The sequence below is a fragment of the Tachyglossus aculeatus genome, chromosome 9 (genome assembly GCF_015852505.1).
Source record: "Tachyglossus aculeatus isolate mTacAcu1 chromosome 9, mTacAcu1.pri, whole genome shotgun sequence".
Lineage (NCBI taxonomy): Eukaryota > Metazoa > Chordata > Mammalia > Monotremata > Tachyglossidae > Tachyglossus > Tachyglossus aculeatus.
The window spans coordinates 46,860,074-46,875,869 of NC_052074.1; the positions used below are offsets into that span (position 1 = coordinate 46,860,074).

The 15,796-nt window shown below is 38.8% G+C and overlaps 1 protein-coding gene across 3 annotated transcripts in view; it reads right to left on the reverse strand.

Moving 5' to 3' along the window:
• CCDC148 (coiled-coil domain containing 148) overlaps nucleotides 1-15,796 on the reverse strand; it is a 147,846-nt gene that overhangs the window by 62,118 nt on the left and 69,932 nt on the right. For all 3 annotated transcript variants that reach the window (XM_038751570.1, XM_038751572.1, XM_038751573.1), the window contains 3 exons: nucleotides 15,115-15,210; nucleotides 14,837-15,018; nucleotides 1,229-1,367 (listed from right to left, as the gene is read on the reverse strand). In XM_038751570.1, coding sequence (XP_038607498.1) covers nucleotides 1,229-1,367; nucleotides 14,837-15,018; nucleotides 15,115-15,210 — 417 coding nt within the window. The remainder of the gene's footprint in view (nucleotides 1-1,228; nucleotides 1,368-14,836; nucleotides 15,019-15,114; nucleotides 15,211-15,796) is intronic.

Below are 15,796 nucleotides of genomic sequence, written 5' to 3' on the forward strand. Positions count from 1 at the left end.
GGGCCAACAACTTCATGGGCTATGAAAATGTGGTTTCAACATTAATCTCTAACTTGGATGTAGAATAGATAAGTAACTGGGATAAAGCAAGTGTATCTAGAAAAAAGAATACTTAATGTCTAGCTGGTTAAATATACTTTTCAATTTCTTCCCACCTTCCATGGAAAAAAAAAGCATTTGAGCAAGAAGTTTTTAAGAATGTTCCCTCCTAACATCTAACTGTTCTGTTAACTTGCTAGCTTTGTTTCATAAAGTTGAAAATATGCTTATTTCACACCTGCCAAACATTTATAAAGGAAGCATCCTTCACTCCAAAATACAGCACTGATTCAAAAAAACATGAATTAGACCTAAACTATTCCTTTATGTTAAGATTAGGTCATTCTAAAATCCTAATTACTAAAGATATTTAATAGGTAGTATTAAGCATTTTCCGCAACCCAGAGAAAAAAATATAAATTCCAAAAAAGGTAAATCAAATAGAAGTTGCCACAAGGTCTTCCAGAGTGACATATTATTTTCTTTAGAGAGACACCCACAAGGCTGGGAAGCCTGAAGTTCAAGAAACTTTTTTTTTAGGATACCCCACATACAACTCTACATACATACATACATACTCTGTACAACCCTATTTGCTTGTATCTACCCCAGCAGTTAGTACAGTGCTTGGCATACAGTAAGCATTTAAAAATACCATTATTATTATTTATTATTATACAAGCAAGAAAGGCATTATATCTCTTTAACTAGGTCTTCTGAGTAGAATGGGGGTTGAAATGAAGACTACAGCTCCCATTCTTACTCTTCTAGCTCCCAAGAACTGAGACAGACACACAAAGGAGAAAAACAGTATGCCAGCCCTCGAATCATATCATTGGAGGCAGTTCTGCGGACGTGTTGTGGCGAAAAGCAAGTCTTTTATTCACCTTCATAAAGAGAAATGATCATTTTTCAAGATTAAAGAAAAAAAAGTTTTCCATTTCAAATTTACTATCCATGCTGGAGCCATGTATCGTCGCATTTTAAATGTCTGTCCTGTCTCCTTTAGACTAAGTGGAATCATATGCAGACTGCCCCTTTTCAACAAGGTTGGAGCTTGACTGATCAAAGATCATATATCTGTCTCTGTGCTTAGGAGAGGGCTTGGCATGTAGTAAACACTTCTTAAATAGCAACTATCATGTGCATTCCAGTCACAGAGAAATTAAAATTAAAATACAGCACCAACCAGGTCATGTCTAGATTTGTGAGGGAAATGCCTCTGTAACATATCCAAATACAAAGTCCTTCTCCCCTGGAGGTCTTTTGGGTACTGATCTATAACTGTCTGGAAAATCCAGTGGTCTTCTTCACTCCAGTCGAAGTTCCTGGAAGCAATAAAAATCACCCTATTTCAGTCACCCACTTAAAATCGATATTCCATAAAATGATAAACCTGATTTTTCTTAATTCCCTACCTTTTAAAAGTGCTGTTCGAAAAATGAAGGAAATGTTCAGGTAGATTTTAAAATAGCTGATCGATCAATTGAATTTATTGAACAGTTACTGTGTGCAGAGCACTGTCCTAAATTCTGGGGAGAGTACAATAAACAGAGTTGGTAGACACATTCCCTGTCCATAAGGAGTTCACAGTCTAGCAGATAATGCTGAACTCCATATATAGTTTGCTTATCCACTGGTTTAGAATTGTGAAGGAAATAGCTGACAGGATCCAAACTGGACAGGACAAAGAGAAAAGCTGCACCTGACACCTACTTAAAATCAACTTTTCAAGGTGAAGGCCGAAACTCCATGCTTCACTTTAAACTATTCCCTTCTTAATCACACCAGTAGATCTCTATTTACATTACATAGCTGTAATTCATTTATTTATTTATATTGTTGGCTGTCTCCCCCTCTAGACCATAAACCCATTGTGGGCAGGGAATGTGTCTGTTTATTGTTATATTGCACTCTCCCCAATCGCTTAGTACAGTACTTTGCACACAGTAAGCACTCAATAGATATGATTGAATGATCTAGATATTGCAAAATGCATAAACTGCACTACTGTGAGATCATTATAAAATCAAGCTTAGGGATAAAACACAGTCTCAGTGTGACGGAATGTCACAGGGAGTCAAGGATAAGATACCAATCCAGATTCCAAACTGCTTTCAATCAGTCTGGTTTGAACAAACTTTACTTGAAATATCGGTACAGTTTTAAATAAATATGGATAATCATATCCAGGTATATGGATGGATTATTAGAAATAAGGAAATCATATCTGGCTCAATATGAGAACATGCTGTTATTCAGTTTTGTTACAAGGTGGCCTTCCTTTACAGAATAGCTGCAATGTTGAAAAGCAGCCAAGTCCTAGTGTTTTCTTTCCATGCGCTCAGAGTCTTACAACTGAAAAGGGAATAAAACATCCTAGGAGTCAAACATCCTTTCTCCACAGGGTATAAGTGCTGGGGGTAGTAGGGAGGTGAGGATTTCTTTTTGGAAGAGACAAATCCTCTCCTGCATTCCCTATTTGGCAACAGTATTGTTATACCTAGTGATATGGGTGGGGGATGGGGAGGTGGGAGGGGGATAAGGCCTACCTTCTGTGGAACAATCAATCAATTGATCAGTGGTATTTATTGAGTGCTCTGATTGCTTAATGTGTGCACAGTACTCTCCTAAGCTCTTAAGGGAGTACAATTCCATCGTGTCGGTAGACACTACCCCTGCTTACAAAGAGCTTACAATCTAGACAGGAAGACAAACATTAAAATTAATCACAGGTGGGGAAAATAGGAGAATATAAGGATATGTGCAGAAATGCTGTGGGTGGGGTGAATATCAAGGGTTTAAGGGTACTCCTTATCTTTCCACGAAAACCCTGTCTTTCCCTTAATTTTCCCATCACTGTAGATGGCACTACCATCGTTCCTGTCTCGCATGCCCATAACCTTGGCATTATCCTTAAGTCAGTCCTCTCATTCAACCTACATAATCAGTTTATCACTAAATTCTGTCAGTTCATCCTCTGCAATATCACTAAAATCCACCCTTTCCTCTCCACCCAAACCGCTACTATGTTAATCAAAGAACTTATCCTGTCCCACCTTGATTACCTTATCAGCTTCCTTGCTGACCTCCCTGCCTCCTGTCTCACCCAACTCCAGTCCATACTTCGCTCTACTGCCCAGTTCATTTTTCTACAAAAACATGCACTTCATGTTGCCCCCACTCCTCAAGAAGCTCCAGTGGCTGCTCATTCACCTCCATGTCAAACAGAAACTCCTTACCATCAGCTTTAAAGCATTCAATCAACTCACCCCCTCCTACCTCATTTTGCTGCTCTCCTAATACAACCCAGCACAAACACTTCTTTCCTCTAATACCAACCTTGAGATCACTGTATCTCGATTTCGTCTACCTTGCCGCTGACCTCTCACCGCATCCTGCTTCTGTCCTGGGACATCCTCTCTCTTCATATCTGACAGACAATTACTCTCTCCACCTTCAAAACCTTATTAAAGGCCCATCTCCTCCAAGAGTCCTTCCCTGATTAAGCCCTCATTTCCTCCTTTCCCATACCCTTCTGCATCACCCTGATTTGCTCCCTTTAATTCTCCCCTCCATCAGCCGCACAGCACTTTTTTACATATCTATAAATTATATATTTATATTAAGGTCAGTCTTCCTTTCTATACCTCTAGATTGTGAACTCATTGTGGGCAGGGAATGTGTCTACCAACTCTGTTACATTGTACTCTCCCAAGCACTTGGTACAGTGCTCTGCACAAGGTAAGCACTAAATAAATACAATTGATTGATTAAGTACTGATCCAAGTGCATAGGCAACACAGAAGGGACAGGGCGAGAGGACTTAATCAGGAAAGACCTTTTAAAGGAGATGTGATTTTAGGAGGGCTTCAAAGGTGGGGAGTGTGTTGGTCTGTCAGCTATAAAGGGGGAGGGAGTTCCAGGCCAAGGAGAGGAAGTGGGCAGGGGGTTGGTGTTGAGATAGATGAGACTGAGGTACATTAAGTAGGTTGGCATTAGAATGAAATGCGTGGGCTTGGTTCTCTTCCTCCCTTCAAGGCCCTACTAAGAGCTCACCTCCTCCAGGAGGCCTTCCCAGACTGAGCCCCTTCCTTCCTCCCCCCCTCGTCCCCCTCTCCATCCCCCCATCTTACCTCCTTCCCTTCCCCACAGCACCTGTATATATGTATATGTGTTTGTACATATTTATTACTCTATGTATTTATTTATTTATTTATTTATTTATTTGACTTGTACATATCTATTCTATTTATTTTATTTTGTTAGTATGTTTGGTTTTGTTCTCTGTCTCCCCCTTTTAGACTGTGAGCCCACTGTTGGGTACGGACTATCTCTATATGTTGCCAACTTGTACTTCCCAAGCGCTTAGTACAGTGTTCTGCACACAGTAAGCACTCAATAAATACGACTGATTGATTGATTGATTGACTGATTAATAGGAGATCATTAAGGTAAAGTAGGAGGGGGAGAACTAAGTGTCTTAAGATTGATGGTAAGGAGTTTGATGTAGTGCTTGGATCAGCGTGGTAGTGGTTGGATGGAGAGGCAAGGGCAGGTAATAGAGATGTTTTGAAGAGCAACAAAAATTTCTCTTGAGATGGTGAATTTGACCGCCTGCCTTCTTCATGTCCTACAGCCCCGAATGGGACAAGGACTGTGTCTGACCTTATTGACTTTTATCTACCCCAACGCTTAGTACTGTGCTTGGCACATAGTAAACATTTAACAAATACCACTATTATTATAACTAAAGGAACTGAGACTTCTGCCTCAAGTGCCCCCCAAAACTCAGATGATCAGGGAAGATATGGGAAAGTGGACTTGGATTTAGGAATACAGTCATTTTTTAAGTATTGAGTAAAATAATAATTTGAGAAATGTCACTGATTTATTTTTAAACCACAGGCTTAATAGGCACATAGGGTATCCCTATAGCCACAAATAGACTATTTCAAATTATGAGTGGGGAAAAGCATATGTGGGGGACATACAGCTTCAAAATCCCCTGAAATCCTCTTGGGACAAAATGCAACGTAAGCATAAGGGCCTGCCAACATTCAAGGCAGGCTATCAAATACAGTAGTAATCGATTCTCATTACGTCAAGGTTTATGCATTTTGATCGAGAGCTCTTCACATAAATTTTCCATAAACCAAGAATTCGGAATGGATCCAAAGGCCCCATCCTCATTAATGCTTTAAACCAGCTTCTATAATTAAATAAGGTTTAACAGTGTGTAGTCATCTCTTTTGAGTACAACCAGCTTGAACGAAGGTGATACGGACTACACAGTGTACAAGTTTTTTTCTTTTAAATTACATATTGTTCTGTGATGATTATTTTTGCCTATGGTTCAAGTAGTGTCCTTTAAACATTTGGGCAAATAGGGTATAAATAATTCATTTAATAAGACCTAGAGAATTGGTTCTTTCTGTTAGATACCTTCAAAATGTATCTCATCTTCCCAGATATGCATGATTTTCTAGGACTCTCACTGATGCCTTCAGCATGTTAAGCTAATACAGTTATTTTGATAAAGGCCTCAATTGTACAAGTCCTTCAAAAGGAAGTGTTTCATTCTAGCATTTAAAATAATGGAATTTAACCTGTATCACTAACCTTCTTTCCCTTAAAAATTGAAAATACAATTATTCCAAAAAATGTTAACCATATGGTAGATCAGTGTCTGCAAACTGAATTCAGAGCAACTGCAATAGGGCTTTCCCTGACCAAGGCAGTGGAGTTTTCCCTTCCAATCTACAGCACATAAAAACTCCAGACTTTTATAAAACGCCTTTACAACCCTTTCGCTCCTAACGAATTACATTCAATTTCAACTTTTGGTGGAGTTACAATGAAATGTGACCACATTTGATCCCTATAATGAGAGGATATGTAGGTGTATGGTTGTGTTTGAGTGTATGAGTTCAAGGACAGACCTTTGTTTTCGTTGCTGTGGTATGAGTGTGTGTGTGTGTGTGTGCGCGTGTACGCGCATAAATCAAATAGAAGTTTGAGTACCAAAAATTCAATGACGCCTAGTGAATATAGATCTATTTCTGAAGGAGAGATCAATTTTCATTAGACTTTTCATTGCATTTTATACACACAAATATATAGAATTTCTCCATTCTCTCCTAAGTGCTTTGTACAGTGCTCTGCACACAGTAAGCACTCAAATATGATTGATTGACTGGTTTGCAAAACAAATTTAATCTGATGTTCAAAAAAGTAATGAGACCCTATTTCTGAAATACATAGATTTTGAAATAATTTCAAAATTTGAAACCCCCAAAATAATGTCTCTTCGCCACTGATACCCAATACATACCTTGATGGATAATGTTGAAGTAACTACTGCATTAGTCATCATTCTATTATGAACACCATATGAACTTTAAAAATTGATTAGGTTTCAGCTGATATGACTGAGTGTTGTTTGGGGTGTGGTAATCAGATGCACAGTTCTTGATCAAAACTGTCCATATAATGACAGTTCATTAAGATGAATGGAAAGTTTCCACAGGTGTTTATGCTGTTCCCACATGTTTAACCACAAAATATTCAGGACAAAAATACTGTAACTTACTCAGTTATGACTTTTTCCATATAGTATTTTATCAATAATCATTATTTATTCATTTATTTGCTTTTATCAAGATTTATAGTTTCCAATAAAAAAAGTTACAAAAAAATGGATTTCTGTTCCTTGTTATCTGAAAGCGGACCCTGAAAGAACCCAGGCAGAGATAGAGGAGGCTGCCAAGAGCTGGGAATTTATCTCTCCAGAATTTTGAACATACTTTGAAATATTTTATGCAGATATAGCAATCTTTTCTTTCTGTTTTCAAAATTGTTTCAATTTGACAATACACTGAGTTGAAAAAATAAACATTACTTCACTTGATGACAACTTTGAGATCTGCATTTTACCTAAACACTTGGACTTTTGGGTAATATTAAATTGAGGTGCAGGACTGATACTTTCCCCAAAGAGAAAGTGCAAATGTTCATGGAAATAGCTTCAACCAAATGTATATTAATGAGTAAAACCCTTTAACATTATAAATAATTAAGCAGGAGAATTTTACACCCCTCAATCATTTTATTTATTGTGGAAATGTACTTATTAGGTCCAGTTTTAGTGTTTGCATTAAAACATAATTGAGAAAAAAAATGGTACAGTAATATCTCTTTGGCCCACTTGTTGACTTCAGCAGAGAAGCAACATGGCTTAGTGGAAAGAGCACAGGCTTGGGAGTCAGAGGTCATGGGTTCTAATCCTGGCTCTGCCACTTGTCAGCAGCGTGACTTTGGGCAAGTCACTTCACTTCTCTGTGCCTCAGTTACCTCATCTGTAAAATGGGGATGAAGACTGTGAGCCCCACTTGGGACAATCTGATAATCTTGTATCTATCCCAGTGCTCAGAACAGTGCTTGGCACGTATGTAAGCGTTTAACAAATACCACCATTGTTATTATTATTATTATTGAGCGGTGTCACAACCGTGTTTGGCACATAAGTAAACTCTTAACACCTACCATAATTATTATTTATTATTTATTATCCCAACAACTCTTTTAATCAGCACATGATGATAGAGATTGTAACTCATTTTCCCAGTGTTTAGAGAATAAAAATGAGAGGCATATTTAAAAGTAGTGATCGACAAATGCATACATGATTACTTTTCAAGTGGCTACTAGTAGGTGAAAGCTACAAACTTGTGAATGTGGCTCTAGACGGGGGTGGGTAATTCAGTTTGTGGTTTGACCTAGCCTGACCATCAATTTCATCTGGCCCACAGTCTGGACCTCAGCCCCTAATATATTAGGGGAAATGTCGCGCTTCCACCCGAGGCAGTTCTGCCCAACATCCACGCAGTCAGCCCATAATCCCATACGCTGCTGCTCCTGGGGGATCTTGGGTTCAGACGGCTGTTAACGTGCCAGGCATATTAACTGCATCTGCAGTTGGTTCAGAGACAGGTAATAATAATAGTAATAGTAATAATGCTACTTATTAAGTGTTTACTGTGTGCCAAATGCTGTTCTAAGGGCTGGGGTAGATACAAGTTAATTAGGTTAGACACAGTTCCTGTCCAAAACGGAGCTCTCGCTCTTAATTCCCATTTTACAGTTGAGGTAACTGAGGCACTGAGAAGTTAAGTGACTTGCCCAAGGTAACAAAGCAGACAAGTTTTTCTGAATTTTAAAATTATTCACTAATCCTCTATACACTTATAAATGGGGATTATACCTATTTTGAAGCCCTCCCCAGGGACAGAATTTTCAAACGTTTTTTATCTGAAAAAAATCAGATAAATAATTTTGATCTTCTATATTCATGATATTCCATACAGTTCTCCACTGGGGCACTTCTGATAAGACAGCCTGAAAAGTTTTGTTTAGATTTAAAAGGAATATAAGAAATTAAGTCATTAGAATCCTCTTTGGCAGTTATGTCCATCTGATTTGTTATTTAGAACAGATTTTAAAATTCTTCACGTGTCAAGACTTGACACCCTTCCCTGTGAAACAGGCATTTCCTCAACACTTGCTCAAGTCCTTACTTAGCTCTGCATCTTTCATTATTTTACTAACAAATCCTAGATACATGACTCCATTTTAGAAATGACATATTCCAATTGTCCTACACACAAAATCCATCAGACAGCAGTGCTTCTATTTCTTCCAGTCTTATTTACCCACACTTAATCTGATTTCCACACTCATGAGTGATGCTTTCCTGCCATCCTATAATGTCCTGATTCTCTGTAATCTTCGAGTCTTGGAGATGTAAACTGAGTATATTTATGCCATTGAATCTCTAAAAGGCCATGAAACAAATGCATGGAGAGACGTGTGAATCATTGAAATGGAATTAACAATAGAGATTGTTGTACTAGAAACTTATAGTTAATGTGCTTAGATTTACCTGTCACCATTCATTTGACCAACAATACAAGTCCTGATGGTGCAAATGATTCAGTAGTTTTATTCAAAAGAATAATAAGCTCCTGAATTATCAAGACTGTGCTACCTTCTAGATAAGGTTAGTGTATTAACTGAGCCATTGGATCTAAAAAAATATGAGTATGTTCTTGATATACTGTATGGATTAAGGCAATACAATGTATTCCTATGTAGCAGGACAGTTCACCTAATGAAATTAGGAAATATTTCTAGGTCTTTGGAATCTATTCTAAAAAGAGAAGAGAAAAGGAAGGGAATTTTATATTTTCTGTTTTCTGGTGGTCAGGCTTGCAGGAAGTCTGCACCAAAAAAAATAAAATAAAATATGTATGGAATTTAACAATGGCCATTATTCCTAACAATTGTCAAATGCAGATCACATTCCAAAAATCTGTTCTCTGGGTAAGAGTGTGCCAGAAGCAGGAGGGATGACTGCACAGGGTGCTACCTCAGTGGAGTGCTTAAGGTCAATGTACAGAACCTCCTGCATCTGTTCCTGGTTTCCCTTCCTCATTTGATCCTGCTCCTCATACAACCAGTTTATAGCCAGAACTGCAGAACAAGCTCAGACACTAAAAACCCCCCACAACATCTTTGAGATCATTATATCTCAAGAGATATCTGCCACCCAGCAATTAAAGCTCTACTGTTTTAACGCGTTATGACCCCCAACTGAGCAGTAATTTAAGTGGTCTAAAATGTTTATTTTCTTCTCTCTTCTCCCTTCCCTGCATGCAGCAAAAACACATTAAAGTACTTTTCTATCTTCTCATTCCCATGATGAAACAGAATAAACAGTCCCTGTTTAAACAGCCTCAGATCCTGGCTTTTATCCCTTTCATCTTCTCATTGAAAATAGATTTTATTCTTTTCCTCAGAGCAAGGGAACAATCCAATGCATTCCTGCAAAGGATGGTGTAGGTATTTATTGTTCCAATCTTTGTTTCAACTCATGTAATTGCTGAATACAGTTAGAAATAATGGTGGAAAACACTTAATTTAATGCCTCCAGAGAGGAATTTTGGTGATGCCATATTATGACCAAGGTGCGACACTGGTTTGAATTATTACCCAAACCTCACTATGTAGAATCTTGGTCTCATAAATCAAAATTATTTTTAAAATTCATTCAAGATTCTAAAATACTTCTTCCCTGCTTCCTTTTTTTTGACCAGTCCTATTAGAGTTCTATTAGTGTGGCCTAGTGGAAAGAACCCAGACCTGAGAGACAGTGGACCTGAGTGCTAATCCCTGTTCTGCCACTGGCCTCCTATGTGATTTTGGGAAAGCCACTGAACTGCCCTGTGCATCAGTTTCCTCATTTGCAAAATGGGGTTTAAATACCCATTTTCCCACCTATTTAATCCATTTGGGACAGAGACTGTGTCCAACTTGATTATCATATATCTACCCCAGTGCTTAGTATAGTGCTTGGCACATAGTAAATGCTTAACAAATACCATGGTTATTATTATTATTTTATCATTATTAGAACTAGGAGGAGTGGAAGAAAAAAGTAGTAAAAGCAGATGACAGACACAGAAAGAGAGGTAGAGGTAACACACACACACACACACACACACACACACACTGTCTCTCTCTCTCTCTTTCTCTCTCTCTCTCACAGACAAATCCTTCTAGGATGACAAACAGAAAGAGTTAGAGGAGGTAAATACCAGAAGCAGCGATTTAGTCATTGACTTCCCTCAGTTCCTCCCATAGTCACCTAGGCCAGGGTCATAAGCCTGCCATCCTTTTGAGGATGCAGCAGAGGTGAGGAATCTCTCCATAGCACTGTTGCTCAGTGGCAAGTGCCCGGGCTTTGGAGTCAGAGGTCATGGATTCAAAACCCGGCTCTGCCAATTGTCAGCATGTGATTTTGGGCAAGTCACTTAACTTCTCTGTGCCTCAGTTACCTCATCTGAAAAATGGGGATGAAGACTGTGAGCCCCCCATGGGACAACCTGATCACCTTGTAACCTCCCCAGTGCTCAGAACAGTGCTTTCCACATAGTAAGTGCTTAATAAATGCCATTACAATAATCTCACACTGTAGGACTTTGCACTAGTGGCTCCCCGGCTTGCACGCTTCACTCCTCCCAAGCGCCCTCTCTAAACTGTAGCTCACTCTTTGCTGTACCTAACTCACCCCCAAGCCCTATCTCATGCTGTTCTCCCAACCTAGAACTCCCAAATCTGCCAGACCACGGCTCACCTCATCTTTAAAGACCTCCCACAATCCCACCTATTCCATAAAGCCTTCCCTGATGAGTCACAACACCCCAGTTGCATCAGCCCAACTCCCACCCTGGGCACTTAAGTACTTTCATCCTATCATAATAATAATAATAATTATGGTATTTGTTCATTCATTCACTCAATCGTATTTATTGAGCACTTACTGTGTGCAGAGCACTGTACTAAGCGCTTTGGAAGTACAAGTTGGCAACATACACAGACGGTCCCTACCCAACAATGGGCTCACAGCTCTTACTATGTGCCAAGCACTGTTCTAAACACTGGGATAGATACAATGTCAGCAGGTTGTCCCAAATAGGGCTCACAGTCTTAATCAGTGCTTTGCACATAGTAAGCGCTTAATAAATGCCATTATTATTATTATTATTATTAATCCCCATTTTACAGATGAGATAACTGAGGCACAGAGAAGCTCAGTGACTTGCCCAAAGTCACACGGCTGACAAGTGGCGAAGCTGGGATTAGAACCCGTAACCTCTGGCTCCCAAGCCTGGGCTCTTTCCACTAAGCCATGCTGCTATCATCGACATTCATGTACATATGCAAATGTAGACATATATTATTCATATATTTTCCATACAGTGAACTGTTTTCCCAGCTATCTTGTCCTCTTGTGTTTGAACCACTTCTTGCTTTCACTTGTTCTTCTTCCAGCTCTCACTATTTGTAAATAATTTTTGTTTATCTCCCCCATTAGATTATAAAGGGCAGGGGACATACATCTTACTACTGTTGTACTTTCCTAAACCCTTAGTACAGTCCCCAGCACTTTTACATTCTCAATAAATGTCATCGATTGTTTGACTGGAGGGCAGCAGCTGAGTTTGACTGCTGCTATAATTTGCTAGCTTTTGTTTGGCTCCATAATGGATTCCCCAGAGAGCTTGATCTCACTGCTGAAGTCACAAGAGCATGAGCACAAGTGAGACTTTTACTGGCATTAAGGGGCTTCTGGATGTAGTTATACCAAAAGCAAAATGCATGTCCCATTCAATGTGGGATGTATAACCATTTTACCATTACCTTTTCTTCTCCTCTCCTTCAGCAATAATGCCTCCTTTTAGAAAACAAACATCTGTCTTTTCCTTTTATCAAATTCCTCTAAGATAAATATCATAAGGCCAAAAAATCTAAATTTTCAAAATATCCTTAGCAATTTCAATATTAACAACTGCAACACTATTGATGTTTTATGGATTGCTCAGTATACAGAAATGCTGAATAGTGTGTATATATATTTAATAATAATAATAATAATAATGGTATTTGTTAAGCGCTTACTATGTGCCAAGCCTTGTTCTAAGCACTGGGATAGTTACAAGGTAACCAGGTTGTCCCACGTGGGGATCACAGTCTTAAACCCCATTTTACAGATGAGGTACAGAGAAGTTAAGTGGCTTGGCCAAGGTCACCCAGCAGACAAGTGCTGGAGCCGGGATTAGCACCCACATCCTCTGACTCCCAAGCCCGGGCTCTTTCCACTAAGCCATGCTGCTAATACTGCATATATATATATACACATACCTATGTTTGTGTGTGTATTTTCACTCTCCAGAATCTCCCTCAGTAAAACCAGAGATCTTGGGACATCATATTCTGTCACCTTCAAGGACTGTCCCAAGTAGAGGGCATTGAAGCCATCATATTTTAAAATTTTTGGAAGTGTAAATAATTGCTTCGAGGCACCCTACAGTAACTTCATTGTTCTCATTCATTGTGAAAGGAAAAAAAAAGTCCTCAGGCCCAGTCACTACCTTAAGATTTCCAGTCTTAAGTAATGAAATGGGGCAATAAAGGCAAGAACCATTCATAGAAGAATCAAATTGCTTCTATCTCTACCAACTATCCCAAGATTTGATCCATTTGGGTTGAAATTCAGCTTAACAGTACTAACTTATGTTATTAACTTACTCAAATGCTGGGATGGTGAAGCCAAGGTCCATCAGGCTACTACAAAAAGGGAATGGAGGTAATACAAATAACTCATTGATAATATTTTAGGCCCCAAATATCCAAACAGACTTCTTAACCATGTTAACAGGAGAAGGGATTCATGTGTAAGGCTATTATCTCCCAAAATAGGATTAAAAGGATAATCAATTATCTTCTAGATTAGTAAAACATCTGAAATATCACCTTAGCTTCTCATATCCCAGCTCATAAAGTGAAGGTACAAAGTTTCTTTGCAGATAAACTCTGCAATAGATCTGTCCACTGTGACAGTCAATCCGACTGGTCCCTGAACTTGAGAGGGGGGAAAAGAAGCCAGGAAAGTGACTATTTGGTGCCCTTCTCTCAGGGAGGGGTAAATAGTTGGGGAGGATATAGGGTGACCAAATAGTTAGAAAAGACCACCCTCAGCTATCTTGGAGGTGAGAGGTTGGGGACCATGATCCTGGGAGAGCAGGACACAGGAAAGGTCATGTTGTAACCCTGAAAGGACACAGCACACAGGAACGGATTGGAAAGGATCCTGTATTATGGTTGTGATACCCTCAAGTTTTGTGGTCCAGAATTAAGGCTTGAGAGATGGGGAGAAAAGGCCTCCTTGAGGGGGAGTTCGGATGCTAACAGACCTGCTTCTAAAGGACTCGGAGAGGTTGAGACTCGAATATGGAATGCCCCACAAAAAGAGGGCCTTCTTTATTTCAGGTTCTGTCCTGCTTTCTTTTAAGGACATAAGAGCATAAGCGATGCCCAGTTGGGACATAGCACTGGCCAAGCCAGCCCACAATTGTGTCTGGTAGTTGTGCCAGAGGACACTTGGTGGAAGCAACAAATAATTACACTATTCGTTACTCCTGTCTAATATCCCTAACTTTTCCCTGTAATAACCAATTATAAGCTAAACCTTTTTTGAGCTGACTGGTATTTCGGCATTCACAACTTCCTGTGGTAATACATTTTATACCACCTGGCTTGTGAAACGGGGTGGAGGAGAAGGGGTCCTTTAATTTATTTTGAATCAACCACTTTCAATCACCTTCCTGTTCATACCTTTCATGACTATGTAGACTTCAATCATATCACAACTCAATCTTCATCTTTCCAGACCTAAGCTTTTCAGTCTATCCTCACATATGAGGAACTTCCTTTAGAAAACCAAATGTCACTTCAGAACATGACTCAATTCAGTTTCGCATAAATGACTCAGCCTACATACATTTGCATTATACTTTGGATCAATGCTCATTTTCCTACCAAAATATTCTGGAAACATTTGATTTAGAGGACTGAGCCCTGCTAAGTATTTTAGGGACGGAGGGATTGGGTTGAAGGTGAATGAGATATCCCAATCATTTTGGTCTTGAAAGTGTGAGAATGGGAGCTTTGACAAGATATCCATTTCCCCACCCCTGCTGATTTTTTCTTTTATAAATTTTTTTATCATTTCAGATGAAATCTTTTGAAAAGACAAATACTACTATTGTGTCTTGTTAACAAGTCAACTATGTATTGAACTCAGGAAAACAACAGTCCAGGTTGCAAAGGCTTCAGTAAAGACTGTAAAACTGTAAGCAGAAAAGAAAGAAAAATTTACAAAGTACCATTTTATTACCTGTCTATGACTTTTAGATGTCGATCTATCTCTTGCAGTTTGGACCAATATTCTTCAGTAAATTTGCAGAACTCCTTAAGGATAGAAGATTTCAAATCTGGGTATGGGCACTCCAAGCCCTCTAACTCTTTAGGGAATTCATGAAAGAGGATGTTTTTTCCCTCTGAAGAATGAGCAAATACCTGAAAAAGGAACCATTTATCCATCACAATATAAATGTGGTCATTTTTTTCCTATTAATCCAATTCGTACTTGAAAAGTGTTATCTCTTCACTTACTTTCATTCCATAGTCTGCAAGTTCTTCTTCTAATGTCTGTCTTTCAAGGGTAAGTCTTTCAAGAATAGCCTTTTGTTGCTTCTTCATAAATTCTATCTATTTCATGACATTTAATATTACCATTATAAACACAGAGAACAAGCAATATTAGAAAAAGACAGATTTTCAGCTTCAACTTCTAAAACAATCACTAGACTATTTTTCAATAAAAGGAGTACTTTTATTTTACAGTCTTCACTCCCTGCCAATGTTTTAAGGATAGAATGGATAGCAAGTGGCAATCAACTTTATCCCTAGAGCTCGAGGCAGAAATGGACCATAACCAATCCTATAAGGATGGTTGTCTTCCTGACTTTTAAAAACCTCTGTAGAGGAGATTCCACATTCTCATGACATTAATCATTTGTCTGGGTACTCGGTAGATGTCCAAACAAAAGGAGCCACAGAGGGCACTTATCTAAATTCGGAAAAGCTGAGGAAGGAAAGTTTCTAGAATGTCCCTATACTTATCACTTTCAAACAGAAATTCAGTTTCTCTCTGCAAACCCAAAGATCCATTGTGCAGAACAAACCTCATGAGCAATCGTACACTACCCTGGCTTTATACTCTGACCAAACCAAAGGTCGATAGTTCTAGGATATTTTTTGTAAGAAAAATAATCATATATGTCTACATTAATAA